We start from the raw sequence: 19,046 nt of genomic DNA, 5'->3' as shown, positions 1-19,046 counted from the left end.
AACTGACAGATAAAGTTAGGTTACGTTACTAATTGCAAATGGCGTCCAACCGTAAGAAACTATTCCCTTGAGCGGATTCCCTCCCAATTAGGCGTCAGAATCGGGACCACTTTTATATCACGGAGTTCGATCTCCTTACTCTTACTTCGTGATACGTGCCCAACCGTGCTGGTGACACTGGCAAGGACCACGTGACGACCTATTAGTTATTGGCCCAAACTCAGAGTGCGCTGTTCAATGTCGTCTACGGTCAGATCTCCTGACTAGCAGTCCATGTTTATATAGTCAAAGTAATACATATATATACACGCTGCGCAAGTATAAGAACATACAGCGGATAAAAGAGAAAACATCGTCCTGGCCCTGTTATATAGAGACACACGCACACACACGCGCTCAATTACGGACGAAAATAGCCGACTGTAAAACCGATCGACTCTCATGATCTTGTGCGTCTGCTGTGTATGTATATATACGAGTGTGACATCTGCAGCCATTTCTCGAGAAAAAATCTAACCTCTGCAACAGGAAGTGATCATGTGTCATTGGGGGTGTTATTCTGGATATTGTTTGTCGAATAAAAGAAAGATAAACCGTACAGTCATTGTTGTCAATGCGTAAAGTGTTGGAGCAATCGGTGCTTCGTTGCGTTGTTCGACTCGCGAGCTCGGAGTGTGACAAAGGAGAGCGACGACAGTCGAATGCGAATCTCGGACGTCATTCTTCTCGACGTATAAAATTCGTAACGCAATAATAACGCGAATCGAGCCTAATTTACTGGTGATAATCAGTAACAGCGCGCGTACGTGCGCACTTGCATTTCGTTTGAAATTAATTAAACCAGATAATTTTGAAACAGCAAACCTCATTTAACCGTGACGTTCCTACGATTGTCGCGAAAACTTCTGTGTGCTCACTTGCTAATGAATTATGCAATAATGTTGAGATTGAGCGTCTGAAACGTCGTTCTGCCTAAGTTGAAATCCACTCGCACGGCGAGTGGGCGATAAAACAACAACAATATGTTCCCGTGTGCGAGTCTCTGAATTCGAGAAATAAAACATACGCTCGACGGTTTACTGAAGCTACTTTCGAAGTACGTCTCTACATGTTCTTGTTCAAGATAACTGACAAGATTGTACGCAAGTAATTACACACAGATTACACTTTTCTCTTATTTCGTGTTTAAAGAGATTCAATTTTAATATATTATTGTGTCTTGAAGGGATACATCCAACAATGTCATCGATTAACAGCATTGATTCTCACAAAACATTACAGTGGGATATAATGGAATTAGCTCGTCATTTACGACAAGAGAGATTGTTTGTGAATTCTGAACAGCAAAACTTACAAACTCTTAATGAACGGGTGAGTGTCGTTTATGAGAAATAGTTTGTACATTGATCTCAGTAATTTGTACAAAGAAAATGTGTAAAAATGTGGACAGCTGTAATTTATATATTGCGTTACTTTTAAACAAGCTTCTTAAATAGAATATTATTTTCAGGTTTTGTACATGTCCTCACAATTAGCACAACAAGCCTGGGTAACTGCTCAAGAAAGAGTCAATTTAAATCGTTTGATACTAGCAAGACCAGACTGCACTCCGGCATCGTGTTGCCTAAGAGCAAATGCCTTGGAAAATTCACATTTTATTGATGCATACAAATATTTGCGTTATCAAGCATGTTTGTCTTATGGAGAATTCTTAGGTGCACTGCGAAAATCACCCAAACTGCTTGCTCTATGTTTAATGGAAGGAGACAAAATCATTCCAGACTCAATGCAAACAATTATACAATGCTTGGCTGCTGGATTATACGGCAGTTGTATTTTACCAGAGGACAAAAGTTTGGTTCTCCAGTTGTTGAGGCATCTTATGTTGCTGCAAATAATCCCATCTGATAATCCACGACGATTGCTCAGACACGGCACGTGTGCGTTTTCCAGATTGTACGCGATCTTTCACGAAAGTTTGTTCTCTGCAAAGCTTTTCTTAACGGCAGCTTTGCACAATCCTATTGTGCAATTGCTCATGGAGGATGAGATGTTTCTGGACATCGATCCGGAGAAGGCACCGATCAGATTTGAACCTGCTGAGAGATTGAAGAAATTTGGAAAAGAAGGCACTCCTGAGTATCAAGCGAAGCTGCAACGTTACAGACTGTGGACAGTGAACTCCTTGCATCGTATTACACAAAGATTTATTCTTAATATTCGCGAAACAATGCACTGTTTTCCTACAAGTATCAGCTGGCTTGTGAGGAAAATGGCTGGACTTTTGAGCAAGAACGGAAACGTCGATCCAAAAGAAGTGCACGCTATATGCACCGATCTTGTATTCACATACTTTATTTGTCCAGCCATAGTTAATCCTGAACCGTACGGTATTACCGACGCGCCGATAAGTTATATCGCAAGGTTTAATCTGATGCAAGTCGGACAGATTTTGCAGATGCTTTCGCTGCAGAAATATCAAAGTATCGATAACAAAGTCGTCGATCTGTACAAGAGATTTGAGAAAGATTCAGTGTCTTCCATAATAGATTCGATGTTAGATGGTGCGACGGAGGAATTAGAGGAGGAGGAACCAACAGTTATTGACAATAATAAACTTCAAGGCCTGTCACGATCCGCAACGTTGTTTACGGAAAGTGAATTAAATGCGTTAATTATGTTTTTGAATACGATTGTTAGTAATAACAATGAGGAAGCAATATCGCATAATATGTTCGATAAAAAACAATTAGAAGAGATGCTGTCACAACTGCCTTCGGGCTCGCTGCATAATAACAAATTGAGTAACGAATTCTTGGGAACACCTACCAAACGAGGTGTTACCGCAGGAAAAGGTACGTTATAGAGTATTCGCATAACGACACTTTATTCACGTTGTATTAAAATAACGTTTAAATAATAACAGGTAAGGGACGTGGCATAAGAATGAGTACGTCATTTTCGCCAAATGTAACAAATGAAAGTGGAGAGGAAGTTAATGGCACTTGTGGTCCCGAAGAAGAGACGTCTGATAAGAATTCGCAAGAAGTACTAGTCATACCGTTTGGTCCGACAATTGGAGAATCTGTAGGACTGCTCAGCGAACAGAAAGTACGTTTTTCGTACGAGAGTGCGAAAATCTAAACTCGACAACAATCAAAGTTATTCAGTGAAATGGTTTATTTTGTCTCAAGGTTTTACGCATGGAATTCGAAAATGGCATGGAGAATGGATCTGTTACATTGAATCTCCCCGATGATGCATCCACTGAACATACCAGGCAAGAGGGTAGTAATTTAGAACGCAATATTGAAACGCAAGAAAAGAGAACTCGATTCTCACTGTCGCATGACGAAGGTACATTGTTGTTGACTCTAAACACTGATAGTTGTAAGGATTCAGATTTCGGGAATAATTTTTTGTCAATTATGAGACTCAAATTAAGTTCTTATAAAATTATGTTGCAGTTCAGCAAAAATTATAATTTTAACTGTTAAATATAATGCTTTAATTTAAAATTACTAAACAATTTTTGTTTGTTTTCTTGTGTGTATCTTTGTAGAAGTGCTTATGTGTGAGTTTGCGTATGTATTTAAAATTATAAAATACGCATTAAAACAGATTTAATATTCAAAATATAACTTAAATGTATTTGTGACTTTTGCAACGCGTCTACATGAACAGTAATTAGTATTGTTCGAAGGCTCGATTGGTAATACATCCGATAATTTGGAAGCTGTATCAGAAGCTGCTTCAAATCACAGTGTCGCTTCTTCTCTGGAGTTAGAGACAGAGGATCAGAATGATAATCTCTCAGACATGGTATCTGCTAATGTGTCGGGAAGAGGAACTCCCAATATATCAGGTAATTTGAAATTGCAATCCTTTAAATACTTTATTTTTATTTTCTGTATATTTCTACACGCACATGCTTATAGGTCGAGACACGCCGTCATCTCAAATTACCGAAGGAGATGATGGACGTGCCGGGGGAGAAGTGAGACAATTGGACTTGCCACCACCTACTATTCCAACTAAACAAAGTCGATCTGAAATTGACGACAAGTTTTGCAAATTTGAAATTAAAAAACTTATTGAAGGTAATTGCAAATTGACGAACACAAACTGCGCACCAATAATTTTTATTACATTTGTGATAAAGTCAGCAATATTGTGTTTTTTTTTTTTTTTTTTTTTTTATTAGTAAATGTGATATTATGTGACAAATTCACATCTTGTTTTGTAGGAGACGAAACTGTGTCTATGGTATCTGATACTTGGTCTACCGATGTGTTGGCTTCAGACAGCGAAATAGTCGAACAGCAAGATCGAGTATCACTCCCTGTTCCTCCTGAAGCTGCACCTGTTCTACCTACCGAGTCTGCTCCAAATATGTTGGATATTAGTGAAACCGCGTCTGAGGCTTGGAGCACAGACGTATTGGCTAGCGACTCGGAAAGATTGACTGAAGTAGATACTGACGATACTGCTAGTGTCGCCAGGTATATGTTATTATATACGTGCGCGCACATTTTAACTGGTTGTCTGTTAATAAATAACATTACAATTTATCTACTTGTGATTTGTGATATAGATCTGACGATACAGCCAGGTCTGAGATTGAAGTAGAAAGTCGCGCTGATTCCGAAGGAAACGAAGAAACACTTCAGTCAGCCACTCCATGTAAATATAATGCGTTTTTATTAACAATAAATTGTTGTGTATATGCGTCATGCTCGTAATAATTATTTGGAATTTTAAACAAATTACTTTGCCAATATATTTAGTGATTGCAGGTCCGGATAGTTCGAACGTCAGTTTTTCATCGGGAATTCGAGAGGATTCCAGCGTTGGATGTTCAGCGGCAATCCCAACATCACCGACGACATCTCCGTCACCCTCATCATCTAACGCGACAGAAGTCGGAGGTGGAACTAAACCCGATTATAGACGCGGCACAATGGAATATGTAGATAAAAATGCTAACAACATAAACACTACGGATTACGGGAAACCGTTGCGGGAAGTTAGGCTGGCCCACTTGATAGACAAGTTTCAAATTGATAACGTTAAGCAAACCGAACGTCAACCACCCGCGCATAATCACATCGTTGCGGCTGCAGTTGCGCCGGCGTTGCTCTTAGCCAACCATATTTCTGCGCCTGTTTTACCGGATAAATCCAAGAACATTGACGGAAAGACAGAGGTTTGCATTTCTCTTCTCTTACTTTGCCGATTCGTCTCTTTTTTTATCATTGATCTTAATTCAAAAATTAGGTATTGGACGGCTGTATGGCGTCAGTTGGCGATACCGTAGGCCGCTTAAGTACGGCCAGCTTAACATCCAGCAGTAGTTCCGGATCGGAACCGCGAACTAAAAGTAACACGTCAGCGTCGGATTTGCCGACACCGACAATTAATGGCAATTGCGACGCGGTGGATGGGTCGAGTTCTAACTTTTCCAAACCAAATGTGTCAACGGGAGCTATTCCAAAGAGCATAAGTTTCGACATGACGGCCGAGCGTGGCGATAAGGAACTGCTGGACGACGATCAAAAGAATAAGCGGGGATTTTTCGGTAAACTTAAACTATCGCTGAGAAATCGTAGAGGCAAATCACTCCGCGGGACAGACGACAGATGCTACGATCGAGAAGCTGGTGGCGACGGAGTCGATATATGCAGGCATAGACTTCGTAGGATTATGTCGGAAGACGTATCGTCATCTAGTAATGTCGCGAGCGGTAAGATTATTAAAGAAACAACAACAATTGCAAATTCTGATTGATACAAATTATATGCAATAATTTTAATTACACAGACTCTACTGATGACATATTAGCAAAATACAGGAGAAAACCAAGTGCAGCTAGTGATACAGCTTCTGTCGAGAGCAATCTATCCCGCACGAAAGAGGTGGAGGATGAGAGACTCTCAATCGACCAGAATAACGTGGAACTGTCTTATGCTTTCGCGGATGCCAAGAGAAAATTACGTATGGTACTTAGTACTGCTGATCTTCAACACATTCCATGGAATACCTCTGAGGTATCTATTAAATTTATTTCTCGTTTGTTCGTGCGCGTATATTTACATATTTGTAAAGCATTCATTTTTGAACTTAATGTTGAAATTTGTATTTCTTCAGAGGCATTGTTGGTCACAGAAAGAGAACGAGCTGGTCGCGTTTTTACAATTACAATTGGCAGAAGCTATAAACTTGCAAGACAGAGCATTGATAGCTCATCTTCATGAAACTTTGCGCTGCGTTCAACTGTTCAATGATGACGGATGTAGAAAACTTTTCAAGTCCCTACGTGAAGACTATCAAAAGCGATCTCCTTATATTGCATACTTAATCAGATGTCGCCAGGGACTTTTGTCGACATTAGCTCACTTGGATAGGTAGTATATTTATTTATTTATAGATACACATGTAACACAATAAAATAGTTACACAAAGTGTACAGTAAACTGATAATCTTTTTTTTTTTTTTAAGGCTTTGTGAGCGAGTTAAGTGCGATCGAGATGCCATCAACAATCATCTTGTGTCCGTTTGTGTAAAAGTATTTTTGGAAAAAAGAGAGTCTTTCCTCTTGCGTTTCTGTGATGAATTTAAAAAGCTCACTCTGGCCGACGAGAAGCAAGATCTTGTAAACAGCTTTCTGGGAAAAGTCCATGCTGAAATGGACAACGATCCAATCTGGCAATGTAAACAAAATTGCTTATTACTTATCGTTGTCTCGTACAATACAGCAAACGATTAAGGATATTTAAATGTTTCTTTTCACTTTTTAGCGGCGAGCGCTAATCAGTTAGATCTGGCGAGAGTCGTGGTGGAGAGGACTGTTATGGCGCGGGTGTATCATAACGCACTCTATCCGAACGGCGACGGTGACGTAAATCGGGACCAACTCTTTCACGATCACATCAAAAAGTTGGCGAAAGTCGTAACCCCGAATCATAAAGACCTACGCATTCCGAAGGTCTATCATTACGAGTGCCCATGGCCGTGGGCGCAGGCTGAATTGGCTGTGATATCGGCGTATAAGACTCCTAGGGATAAGCTACAGTGTGTATTCCGTTGCGCTACCACTATCTTGAATCTTCTCTCTATGGCTTCAGAGAGAGGAATACCTGCTGCTGACGACTTGATTCCGGTGCTAGTCTACGTTATAATCAAGGTGTGCATTAAACCGAAGAAATTACTTTTGATAACAACTCGGACAAGGAAACGTAATGCTGTTTGTTTGAAATGAGACAATTACACATCTAAACTTATATACGCTTGAATTTCAGACTAATCCACCATCATTGCTGTCAACTGTTCAATATGTAGATAGCTTTTATGGGAATCGATTGGAGGGCGAGGAACAATATTGGTGGACTCAATTCTGCTCCGCAATTGAGTTTATCAAGACAATGGATTAACAGTTTCTCAGAAGTATTACGACAAATAAGATATAAAGTAAGAGATAATTAGATGTGGTGATAATAATAATAATAATAATAATATAATAATAATAATAATAATAATAATAATAATAATAATAATAATAATGTAGAAAAGTTGTATTATAATCACAATTTCGTGATTTCATAAGAGAAGAGAAAGACCAATTATCTTGTGTAAATCTAGCTGAATATTAGTAGTAGTTTTATGCTCTTCTTTATAACTTGAGTAAAAATTCTTACATAACAGAGTTTTTATTAGTTCTTTTGCACGTTATTACACAGTAACATCAGCAAAGACTGAATATCAGATTGTACGTAAAAAACAAAAACAAAAAAACTATGGCTTATATATACATATGTCTTTAAATTTGTTACTTTATTGTACAATTTTCTCTCGTAGAACATTGATGAGAAGACGTGAGAGAAAAAACGTCTAAGATATTATTCTAATACTTTATGTGTAAACAATATAGAATTTATAGAATTGATAACCGTTTAGCAGGATAATTATAAGCTGTGTTATGTAGTACTTTTTTCTATATTTTGTGTTTTCTCTCCTCTCGTCCTATTCCCAAAAACCACGACAAGTCAAATTAATAATCGACATAAGTCGATTGCAGAAGAGTCTGTCAGAGAATTCGAATTCTTCTTTTTCTCTTCGATCAAAATACGAGGTAAAATTGCAGGTTAATTTTGATGATACTCTCGCACATCGGCACGCGATCAAATATGCATGCCGGTAAAAGTCCATTTTTTCGGTCAATTGGTTTATTACGACGAACTTATTAACCATTGTCAACACTTGTGTGTGTTGCACTGAAATAAAAAAAAAAACAACAGCCACTATTGGTGAAAACGGTGAGTCAGTTTTCAGACTAGGTATTTGTTTATACTATATACCACATAAACAAAATTTATACGATCAAAAGAAAAAAAAGGTGCTTAATTTAAACTGTTTTGTTTCAATTTGCTCAATATCTTTATTGATTTATTAATTACATCCACGTTCTCTGAGACGAAAACTTTTTAATTGTGTTGTGAATAGCTGAATTCGCACAAAGTAAAGACTTCCTTTTAGTGAAGTAAAGTTATATTACGATAAAAAATGTTATATTTTTAGAAGCCACTCAATTGAACTTACACCAAATGTTGAGATAAACTTAAGAACTCATTATTTCACCTTTCGCAATAATTTCTTTAAATTAACTTGCACAATTGAATTTCAGGGACCATCTACAATGTGTGTTTTGTAGTTAAGTCAATGTTACTTTTTTTTTGTTTTGCTCTGGCTTCTTCTGCCATGCTCTTCTCTTTTATTTGGTTAATTAACGCACACAAAAATATCAACACTAATACCAACATTTTAATATGTTGCAATTTTAATTGATACATAAGTGTTGTGTGTGTGATTTTGTTCTTATATCTATAGACACAACTAATAATAATATATAATTATCACTTACGGTAAATATGTATATAAGGCAGAAAACGAATAAGAGTTTTACAATATTTCACGATCTCATCACAATGTTAATATCTTATCGCTCTGTTCCACTGTGTCGCAAAAATATCAGAACACATAGAAGACATATCATATATATAATAAGAGTAAACGCGCTTTGATTTTTTTTCTTTTTCTTCCGTTTTGTACGATGTTCTTTGAATATCACACAAAATATGCAACACACTTCTGTTTATGTGGAAAAAGAAAATTAATAATATTCTTGTTTTTTGGTTTTTTGTTTTTGTTTTTGTAGTATTAAGTCAACAATCAGCGAACGATTATTTGTGAACTCGTACAAATAACATTGTAGCAATATACATATATATATGTGTGTATGTATGTGTATAATTTATGGAACTTTCGCATTAGCCACGAGCTACATTTACGAGAAATTATCGATTTTTGATTATTTATTTGTCTCTCGCGTGTTAACGATATTCGAAATTTGTTGTAGCGAACACGATATCGGCAGGTATAATCCAACGTCAACGTGTTGGAAGGCGGATGCAGTTTACGCACGTGTGTATGTGTGGTCATGCGAAAGTTTGACACAAAAATTTTGTTTCGACAGAGAACGAATATACAACGACAATATAGAGGTCATATACTTCGTGCGTAAAGCATCAATAGAATCCACATATTAAAAGTAAACAATAAATTATAATAAAGATATATATATATATATAAAAGGAATAGAAGCTCTGAATGCCTTTATAAACATCTCAGTGATGACGTAAACTTCGGAATTCTAAAGAGGAGAAAATTTCTTCGGAAGAGCACACAGCGATTCTTTCCATAAACGATGTAAGAGAGACACATCGAGATGTAATGTAATTATAATAACACGAAAAAACATATATATATATATATATAGATCGAATACAGTACAGGGAAGAGTTGAAGTTTCTGTCGTCAAAACATTTACAAATTTCTACACTTAGAGAGACGAAGAATCAATCGCACAACAGATTTCCCCGAAATTTTTATAACATTATCTAATTATAAACTTCCGTAATATATTAAACTTTTTTTTTTTTTTTTTTTTTTTTTTTTATGTAGAATCTTCGTTCAACTCGCGTAGCTCATGCGAAGCGAACGTTTTGATCGAACGGGCGACGTAGATTCTGAACGAAGCAGAGACACGCAAATCTCACGTTAGCTTCGCAAATAAATTTAAAACAATTTGTAAAGTGCTCTTATACGTGTCTTCAAATGAATTCGGACAAAATTATTTATTAGAATTTGCGAAAGTAAATCTGGCATCGTGTGTTGGCGAGATGCACAGAAACAGAGAACTACATATTATAGTTTTTTTCTTCTTCAAAGATCAGTTGGACATATCTATTTGTTGAAAACTTGACAGAGGCCTAGTTATTCTTCGACGAGCAATTAATACGCAATGTAACACATTTACATCCCGCGACTTCTCGAGATAGTCGCTGCGATTGTTTTGGCTGGATCTCAGGCGGTTACCTGGATATCGTCGTTGTGTGCGAGAAAAATTGCAACCATATTTTCTCGCTTCTGATATCATCCATCCAAAATAGCTCTGCAGCAAGTATCCAAGAGAAAAGCCTCGAGAGAGAAAAGTCATATTTTTAAAAAATTATTCTCCGATAATAATAAGGTCGCAAATAAGTGAAAATAAATAAACTGAGATTTAAAATCGTGATATATAATCTTGATTTCGAGGAAACATTTTTTCTCTTTTGCGATCGATGCATTTTTCTCGAAATTTGTCGATAACACGACGACGAACCGCTCCAGCGATTCTTATTGATTTAAAAGCTTCCTATATAAAATTTTAATTTAGGGATAATAATATAAATGTTTCCATTCCACTTCAACGCGAACATGAAATCTTTTTTTCTTCCCTCACGCGCGTTATTTTACATATAATTCTTAAAATCTATTTTTGTGCGTTTCATGCGTGCAACTTTCCATGAAACAACGAACAATTACGCTAAATCGTCCAAAATAGGGAAAGGATTTTGTTGCAAGAAGAAATCGAAGGAATCCAGAAGAAAGAGAGAAGAAACGTTGGGTATTCGTTTTCACACTTTAGCGCGTATTTCTTCCGTACCGTATCTCGCCGTATTGCATTAGAAGCAAATGTGCGAAATGCAAAGTTGCAAATTGGAGAAGAAAAGAAAGATCTCAGTGAGGAGACACCGTGTAAACATTTCTCGATGAAGATTTTTTTGTTCAGACAAAAGTTTGAAACATTCTTTCCCGCGTTTCGATCCGCGAGACAGACTCGTCTTCTTCTTTCTTCATTTACATTACAGTTTCACGTCGATGCAACAGAAAATTTCAAATAACGTAATTTTTCGCAATATTTTTGCGCAGCACGTACAATAAAGAGTTTTCGCTCACTTACGATATCGTTATAAGCATCGATTTTCTTTCCCCTGATGGGATCAAGAAATATTCGCTTGACTTTTTTTCTTAAATTTGCGATAAACACTTGAAGAGGACGACGTGTAAGTATATAAGAAGAAATGAAAATTGTCGTTTTGTGCTTAGAATAATTGTAATGTATGAGAGAGTATATATATGTATTTACTTCGATAACTTGCTAGTAATAAAATTTTGTAGTAGATTGCGTATCACACGAAAGCGAAATTCTATTTGTGTGTGATACGTTTCTGTTTCAGAATTTTAATTAATAATCTACCGTTGAGTGTAGTTAAGTCATACGGGAGGAGGACCAAGTTGCACCTTTTCTATTGACAATCGGTTCGTTTGTTATGTTGTGCAATTTTTTTGTTTACAATCGCGACCATTACATTTTCTCGTAATATATAATATAGATACGTGTATTGCTTTTCTCTATCTCTCTCTCAAGTTTTAAGATACACACTTAACCGTATACATCTCTCCGATGTAACCGTCCTCGAAATTTGGCGAAGCATATTGCAAACAGTATTACGTTATATTAATTGTTATGTAAATTTTGCTTTTTATAAAAACGACTATTATATTTTTTTTATATTATTGTTTTTGTGAATTCAAAACTTCTCTTACTGTTATCTCCGTATATGTAACAGTTTCGTCACAGACCAACCAACTTCCGCATTAGTATACAATCCGCGTGTGTGTGAAAAGTTTAAGAGCAAACTTTAGAATCTTAATTTTATATAACTCTATATTTTGTGTGTATTAATATATATATGTACAAATGTATATACATATATATATTAATATTAATGAGGTTATTTAATTGTTTTTTTTTTACAACGAGATTATAGTGAGATTAGAGATATTATAAAGTAATCTTAATATTAATGAGCAGAGAGAGATGTGAATAGATTATACATCTTAGAAAGATACAATAGAGATATATTATATTAGAAATTTGTGTGTAAAATATTTATATATGTAACATTTATATATCTGCATCTATATAACGCACTTGTGCAAAAAAAAAAAAAAAAAAAAAAAAAAATACTGTCTTGTGCAATTGTGTCAACGTCCTTAGGAAAAAAACCTAAATTCAGAACTTTGTTGTTTTTTGCAGCACTCATTTGTATACCGTCGTGTTATTTTTAACATCGTTGGATTGCGGGGAGTGCTTCGTTGAAAAGTCGCACACAGTGCAACGAAAATGTCTTCCAAAGGTTAATCGATTAAAAGTCGAAAAGTGACCAGTCAACGGACAAACTAATACATAGCGAAACGAATGATATATATATTGTTTATAAAAAAGCGAGTAAGAAGAAACAAGAAAAAGAAGAGAAACAAAGAGAAAGACTACGATATACATGTGTAAGTCTGCAAAAATATACAAACTGAAAATAACTTAATAAAACGATTTATCTCTTAAGTGTAAAGAGTAATTATACATGTGAACTCTGTGTGTCGGAAGTCAACTCTCGTTCTATATTGAAAAATATCTATAGGAGCGTAGATCGTTCGTATGCTTCCGTAATCAATTGTACTCGATCCAATCGCGCAGCCAACTAGCGAATCGTCAAGAGCGATAGAATTGTTGAAATCTGCTTGTTGCAAATTTCACTCAATCACGATCTTTCCCGCTATTACATTTTTTTTTTTTTTTTTACTAGTAATACAGCGTCATATATTTGTATATAATATACATTTTTATGTATAATTGTTACGTTCGATCAACGGGAAATTGTGAACGCGACGGGGTGATAAACTTCTCTTCTCTTATTTTTTTTTTTTTTTTTTTTTTTTTTTTTTTTTTTTTTTTTTTGTTTTTTTATCGCGACTGAGAGACAAAACGGATATATGTGCATATTTATACTTTTACAGTACAGAGAACGCGTGTGTATTCATAAAAATAAATCTCTAAATGTACATTTCTAAATTTGCATGCGCAAATTTTCTCTTTTTTTATGTTTTTTGTGTTTTCTTTTTTGTATATCCATCGGTTGTTCAGCAAACGCGAAACTTTCTGAGCTGAAAGACCGTTCGCTCTCGATCGGCAAATATGTGTTTTACTTCCGTTAAAGGAATCGTGAAAAGATGCTGAGATTTTTACGCTATACAAGTACAAGATTATCCTCACATCCTTGATATACTTTCATAAATGTACTCTGTAACAAAACGACATCACGCTACAGGGAGTCAAAGTTATAAAATAAAATGATATAAAAAGTAAAACTTCGTCACTTGTCAATTGGACCGAATGGTTTTTGTGATTTCATCACTAAAATGATTATAAATCGAAGCGTCACAGCGAGACGAAAGACTGGTCGATCTTTTCCGCACATTCAATCAAGAGTATTTTTTCCTCGCAGCACCTTCGACGAGGGAGCGACGCATTTATGACATAACACACACTCGTTACGCGGCCAGTTTTTCCTTCAACTAAACTCATCTTCTAAATCGATCTCTAAATTTCGTTGCTAGCACGCAGTAAGACGCCAACGCGTGTGTACATGTGAATCTTTTGCGAGTCTTTTTTCGTTAAAAGAATCAGTCCTTAACAATAGTCGAAAAAAAAAATGAGACACTCGGGGTCCGTAAGGGCGGAAGGGAAAGGGAGAGAGGGAATATATAATACCGCGTCTTCGAAGGCAATGATGCCGATTCGGAGACATCGAATAATGAGGTAAGGGATGCGCAAGCCGAACAAGCCGACGATAGCCAGGAGTGGGACACCGCCTTGGAGCTTTTGCTCGATGGCAGTGATACGTGCGCTATCCGAGACGGATATCTGTGAGACGACAATTCGAGGGATACCTTGTAACGTGTAACATTAAAATCTCGCTCGTACAAAGTGCTTGAACTTTCGTTGATCGTCTCGCAAGACATTTGTGACCGTAACAAAGGTCGCAAAGGTTGGTTTCTTTTTTTGTTTGTTTGTTGACAAGATTAACGCGACGTCGGACTAGAGCTGTTCGCTTGCGAGCGACGCAAATCGACTACTCTTCTTTTTCTTCTGTTTTCAAAATGCAAATGTGACTTTTTGAGAGTTGTTCGTCGTGCGCACCGTAGCTGGGCATTAGCGCGACCCGAAAGGACGTAACAAGCTTCACGCTAAATCGATCCATTTTCACAAAATGGAGCGATTGGACTAGTCTTGCCGACTAGCTTGCGATATGCGCAAGCGCCATGGGCCCAGTGACCCCGGATCTCTCTCGGTGTTACCGGCCCAATTTATAGAAGCCCTTGCTTATCACACATGTGTGTTCGCATGTAATGCACGCGATCGTAGAATGTCCTGCCAAAAATAAAGCGTTCAGCAGGACCCGTCTTAACACATTCCGTGTAGCCTTTCCGTTCAAGCCATTTAAATGTTTTTTGCTACATGTATTAAATGTAACATTATTACAAAATATTGACAATAATTTCTTAAATTCTTGTTTTCTCTGTAGCGTATTTGTTTTTTAATTTACACATCACATCTTCATGTTAATGCAATTTTAAAAATATTATAAGAGAGATCAACGACCCAAACGACGTAAACGGAAAGTTAATTTTCATTGAAAATTAATCTGGCACGGAACATGTCAGGACAGAATATAAACTGCTCTCTTTCTGCCTTTTTTCTGCTTTTTTTCGTTTTTTTTTCGTTTTTTTTTTTGTTTTTTTTTGTTTTTTTTTTGTTATCGGGAAATGGGAGTTGTATTAAAACTTAGTTGAAAAATATATGTAAGTGTACGAATTTGTTCTCTTTGTTCTCTAGATGTAACCCGTACTAAAGTCGATTCTAATCTTTGGATAATATGGATAACGCGTAACTTATTATTATATATCGATATCAACAGATATCAACGTTTTGAGCGAATAGATTAATTCTAGAATTACGAACTGTTCTGTTATTTTTTTCTTTACACATTGACATATCGATATAAAATATTCACGAAAATGCTCTCTATAAGGCGGTTTTAACAATTAAATATAAAGTGTCAATTTATTACATACTCGTTGACCGTGAAAAATATCGCTACCCAAGTTTAACTAGTTAAAAAAAAAAAAAAAAAAAAAAAAAAAAAATAAGGCATGTAGTCATTCTAGTAAAACTATTTGTCCCCACAAGAAAAGTTTCTGATGTTAATGCATCTAAATTTAGTTGTATACTAAGTCAAACACATAAACCTAAAAAAAAAGATTCTATGGGACAAGTCTTCTGGTAGTTTCTTGACTGGGTACTACCAGATGTAAAAAATTTTCTACGATTGCGTTTCACTGCTGCTAGGGAGAGGGATACTATTATAATTGGGCCGGATCCCGATTTTATGCGAATAACATAGCACCATTTTCTCGTGTTGGCATCACCAGATCTCACTGGGCCTGTGCGCTAGGATCGCACTGCAGTAGTCGAACAATAGACGGGTCGTTCTTTGCACCCTCTATAAATTCTTCGAGCGATAGCTTGCCGTCCTTATTTTTGTCCATCTGACGAAATATTTTGTCGGTTCGTCTTTCCGGCGTTGACTCGTCGTCTGGCATCTTCATCACAGAGCCCACCATCTTGTAGATCGCCTAAAATCGATATTTAACAAATAATAAAACAAACTATTTAAAAACACAAAATGAAATTACGTATTGCAACAAAGTGCATCAATTGTTTCTCCAAAATTGCGCGCAAAAACTGTAAAATGAAATAAAATTTATAATATATTTACTTTTTTGTATTGAAAAATATAGCCGCTGAACTCTCTCTCTTTCTCTCTTTGTGTAGGTAACTCTATAGGTCACATTCAAGCGTACGGTTTTCTCGCACAGCAATATCACACACGGTAATCTGATGTGAATTCAATCACATGTCGCGTTTTCGTTTGAATAACTTGTATACCGACACCTCGGCAGAATATTTCCACAACGAGACGAGGAATAAAATACATAAATTTCGCGCTACTTGAATTACCTACATACTGTATTAAAATAAAATAAAAAAAGGTAACGTCACCTTTGTGCTCTTGTACATCAGAAGAAAAATTCTAAATTTTTAATCATAGAATAAAATATTCCAAATTTTTAATCATAGAATAAAATATTCCAAAATAGAAAACAATGTAAATCATATCATTTTATACGCATACATATGTATATGTATTTTTTTTTTTTTTTGAGATCGCAAGTCGCACAGATTTCGCACGACTTGACACTCACCGTTACAATTTCCAGCATTTCCTGTCGCGAGATGTAGCCATTGCCATCCAGATCGTACATGCTAAAGGCCCATCGTAACTTCTGCTCCAACTTGCCACGGGACGTCACACTGAGGGCGCATAGAAACTCACGGAAGTCGATTGTGCCGTCGCCGTTCACGTCGAACGTCCTGAATACGTGCTCCGCGAACTGAGGGAGAGGAAATCATGATAAAGTTTTTAAAGTACGTGAATAATTCTAGCCGCGCGCGCGGTGGCACGCGATATGTAAATAATTTTATCGATCACGCCGGCGCTATACTCGCGGCGAGTTTATTTTTATCCTGGGGTTTTTCCCATTTACCTTTGACGCGTCGCCGTAAGGGAAGAAGTTTCCGTATATCTTCTTGAACTCTTCCACGTTTAGATGTCCGGAGGGGCAGTCCTTTAGAAATCCTTTGTACCACTCTTGGATCTCGGTATCTTCAAGAGGAAAAGAGAGAGAGACCATAAAATATTACTTGCGCCTAGTCCGCGCGCACACGTCATTCACGCGTATTTTCGCACAACGACCCCTTAGTAATTACGAATAGTAATAATGTTTATTAATAAATGTTGAGTTTTGTGAATTATTTATTGTATGTACCCATATATAATGTACGTGTGTGTGTGTGTGTGTGTGTGTTATCACATGCCAAACATTTGTTGCATAGTTAACCTTCTGATGTACTATGAGCAAAGATTTATCACATCCTCCGCACACACGCTGTTATGTACATTTTCGTTATAGTTCTTCGGGAAAGTTGCTTGTGTGATAGGAGAGCGTAAAAGAGAGACTCGTTCTCAGCTTCAAGAGAATAGCTCAACCGTTGTCACGCGATAGCACATCAGAAGATTACGACTGTTTATTACCTGCACGCACCTGAGAATTCAGTACTCTGTCTGAGATCCTCCAGCACTTCCGGCTTCAGCTTGCTGTTTTGCTTCCCCATGATTGCTCAGAGTCTCTTTCGTAGAGTCCCCGGCTTTTCCCCCGATGAAATTTCGCCAACCCAATTAGAAACAATTAAGTTCTAACTAGTCTATTACTTTAATAATGCCCGTTTAAAGCACACAACGCGCGCTCTGCGCGACCGGGGCTATATTCTCCGCCGGATACCTTTCTGAAAAGAAGAAGAGATATTTGGTCTAAACTTCCAGAATATACGCGCGCGCGCGCTCGCGAACGCGTGGTCTGCTACGATTAACAAAGCCGACGACGTGGTGGAGGCACAGTACACGACGAAGACGCATACTTAATAGATTTTCCTTTGTCCTGAGAAGAATCGCGAAATTCTACAAGCGAAACTGTGTGAATGTCAGAGGTCATGCGGATATTATAAAACAGACGAAACGAGCAAGGAAATTTTTCAACATAAAAATCAGCGTGCGAGCGCCGTTAAAGATACTTTTTTTTTTTTACGCATTACACCGTGCAACACTTTTTTTTGTTAAATATTACAGCCGGTAATTGAAAACAAATAATGTTTATAGTCCTCGAAATTATTATTTGAGATTACCGTTTTGAGAATCACGAAAAAAAAATCATATCGCTCGATCGATCTCATCTCAGACGCGCGAATGCCTCGAATGATAAAAATAGAACCTGACAGCGACTTTGCCAGCGTCTCTTTTAATTTAAACGAGTAAACGTGGCAATGATACGCGGAAATAAAGAAAGTCATCTGACCGGAGAAAATTAGATAAAGAAAATCTGTTTGAGTTATGCCAAGCGCGACAAGAAAATAGAATTCACGATAATACCGGTCGACAGAACTGGCGACTCTGCGAGAGCGACATCGAAATGCGACGTTATCCACATTTCGCACATCCCGTTCAATCTCCGCGCGAGACCGCGTTTCCTCGTCGAGATCCGTTCACCGCACACGTGAGATGAATCGCCCGGGCTCCAAACGGAATAAGCAAGTCTCAATCGGTTATCATCTATCACGACTCTCGCGGTGCTGGAAAGCACACACGCGCGCTCTGTTCACCGCGTATATTATACGATGCCGAGGAAAAACCCTCGACGCCGCCGCTGCGGGAACGTGCAAGAAAAATGATCGCGATACGTTAAAAAATTGACACACCCTCGCTCTAAGCGATGGAACGTTCACAACGTTTATTCATTGGGTTTCTTGTGATAGCCGACATCGTTTCGACTGACTTTTTAGTTCGCGCTACCGGGCGCGTTCACGAACTGAAAAAAAAACCTCGAATTTGATTTGGAAACGATTCCCGCAAGGACGAGCGATATTTCGCGCACGAGTTCGCTTCACACAGAAGAGACTTTTTTTTTAACTTTACGCGATTTCAAAGTGTGACAAAGAATGGAGGAATTTAATGATCAGAGGACAGAGGAAGGAAGCGCACGCTTTTCAATACGCATTCGCATTCACACGGCACTTTCATTCCACTGCAACAGAAGAAAAATGTTTTTTTTTTTAATATTAATAACAGAGAAAAAAACAATATCGATAACA

General features: G+C 37.2%; 2 protein-coding genes across 5 annotated transcripts; one reads left to right on the top strand and one right to left on the bottom strand.

Annotated features, from left to right (window-relative positions):
- Nucleotides 1–274: 274 nt before the first annotated feature.
- On the top strand, nucleotides 275–7,984 carry LOC109861175 (GTPase-activating protein and VPS9 domain-containing protein 1). Of its 4 annotated transcripts, none has more exons than XM_020440710.1 (16): nucleotides 275–1,146; nucleotides 1,226–1,371; nucleotides 1,511–2,855; nucleotides 2,927–3,111; nucleotides 3,195–3,357; nucleotides 3,704–3,865; nucleotides 3,939–4,100; nucleotides 4,247–4,502; nucleotides 4,595–4,683; nucleotides 4,788–5,206; nucleotides 5,278–5,743; nucleotides 5,821–6,047; nucleotides 6,148–6,404; nucleotides 6,500–6,711; nucleotides 6,799–7,184; nucleotides 7,300–7,984. In XM_020440710.1, exons 2-16 carry the CDS (start codon nucleotides 1,240–1,242, stop codon nucleotides 7,429–7,431), a joined length of 4,593 nt encoding a protein of 1,530 aa, XP_020296299.1. In that variant the 5' UTR covers nucleotides 275–1,146; nucleotides 1,226–1,239; the 3' UTR covers nucleotides 7,432–7,984. The 4 variants fall into 4 exon arrangements, with proteins under 4 accessions (XP_020296299.1, XP_020296298.1, XP_020296297.1 ...); XM_020440709.1 differs by having other exon boundaries at nucleotides 3,692–3,865; nucleotides 4,797–5,206; XM_020440708.1 differs by having other exon boundaries at nucleotides 276–1,138; nucleotides 3,692–3,865.
- Nucleotides 7,985–15,003: 7,019 nt separating this feature from the next.
- On the bottom strand, nucleotides 15,004–17,533 carry LOC109861176 (neurocalcin homolog). Its single transcript, XM_020440711.1, has 4 exons — nucleotides 17,447–17,533; nucleotides 16,889–17,007; nucleotides 16,547–16,735; nucleotides 15,004–15,916 (listed from the first exon to the last, which is right to left on the bottom strand). The coding sequence occupies exons 1-4, from the start codon at nucleotides 17,514–17,516 to the stop codon at nucleotides 15,716–15,718; spliced, it is 579 nt and encodes a 192-aa protein (XP_020296300.1). The 5' UTR covers nucleotides 17,517–17,533; the 3' UTR covers nucleotides 15,004–15,715.
- Nucleotides 17,534–19,046: the final 1,513 nt, after the last annotated feature.

Source organism: Pseudomyrmex gracilis, unplaced genomic scaffold, assembly GCF_002006095.1.
Source record: "Pseudomyrmex gracilis isolate BER0280 unplaced genomic scaffold, ASM200609v1 scaffold_615, whole genome shotgun sequence".
In the NCBI taxonomy this organism is placed as follows: domain Eukaryota; kingdom Metazoa; phylum Arthropoda; class Insecta; order Hymenoptera; family Formicidae; genus Pseudomyrmex; species Pseudomyrmex gracilis.
This window is presented reverse-complemented; position numbering and strand designations above follow the sequence as displayed.

Excerpts from the sequence above, each read along its gene's own strand:
- LOC109861175 (XM_020440708.1), top strand. The coding sequence starts at position 1,240 with ATGTCATCGATTAACAGCATTGATTCTCACAAAACATTACAGTGGGAT. Across the intron at positions 3,866-3,938 it reads AGGAACTCCCAATATATCAG|GTCGAGACACGCCGTCATCT; the intron begins GTAATTTGAAAT and ends ACATGCTTATAG. Across the intron at positions 4,684-4,787 it reads ACTTCAGTCAGCCACTCCAT|TGATTGCAGGTCCGGATAGT; the intron begins GTAAATATAATG and ends CAATATATTTAG.
- LOC109861176 (XM_020440711.1), bottom strand. The coding sequence starts at position 17,516 with ATGGGGAAGCAAAACAGCAAGCTGAAGCCGGAAGTGCTGGAGGATCTC. Across the intron at positions 16,736-16,888 it reads CTTACGGCGACGCGTCAAAG|TTCGCGGAGCACGTATTCAG; the intron begins GTAAATGGGAAA and ends CCTCTCCCTCAG. Across the intron at positions 15,917-16,546 it reads AAATGCTGGAAATTGTAACG|GCGATCTACAAGATGGTGGG; the intron begins GTGAGTGTCAAG and ends TATCGATTTTAG.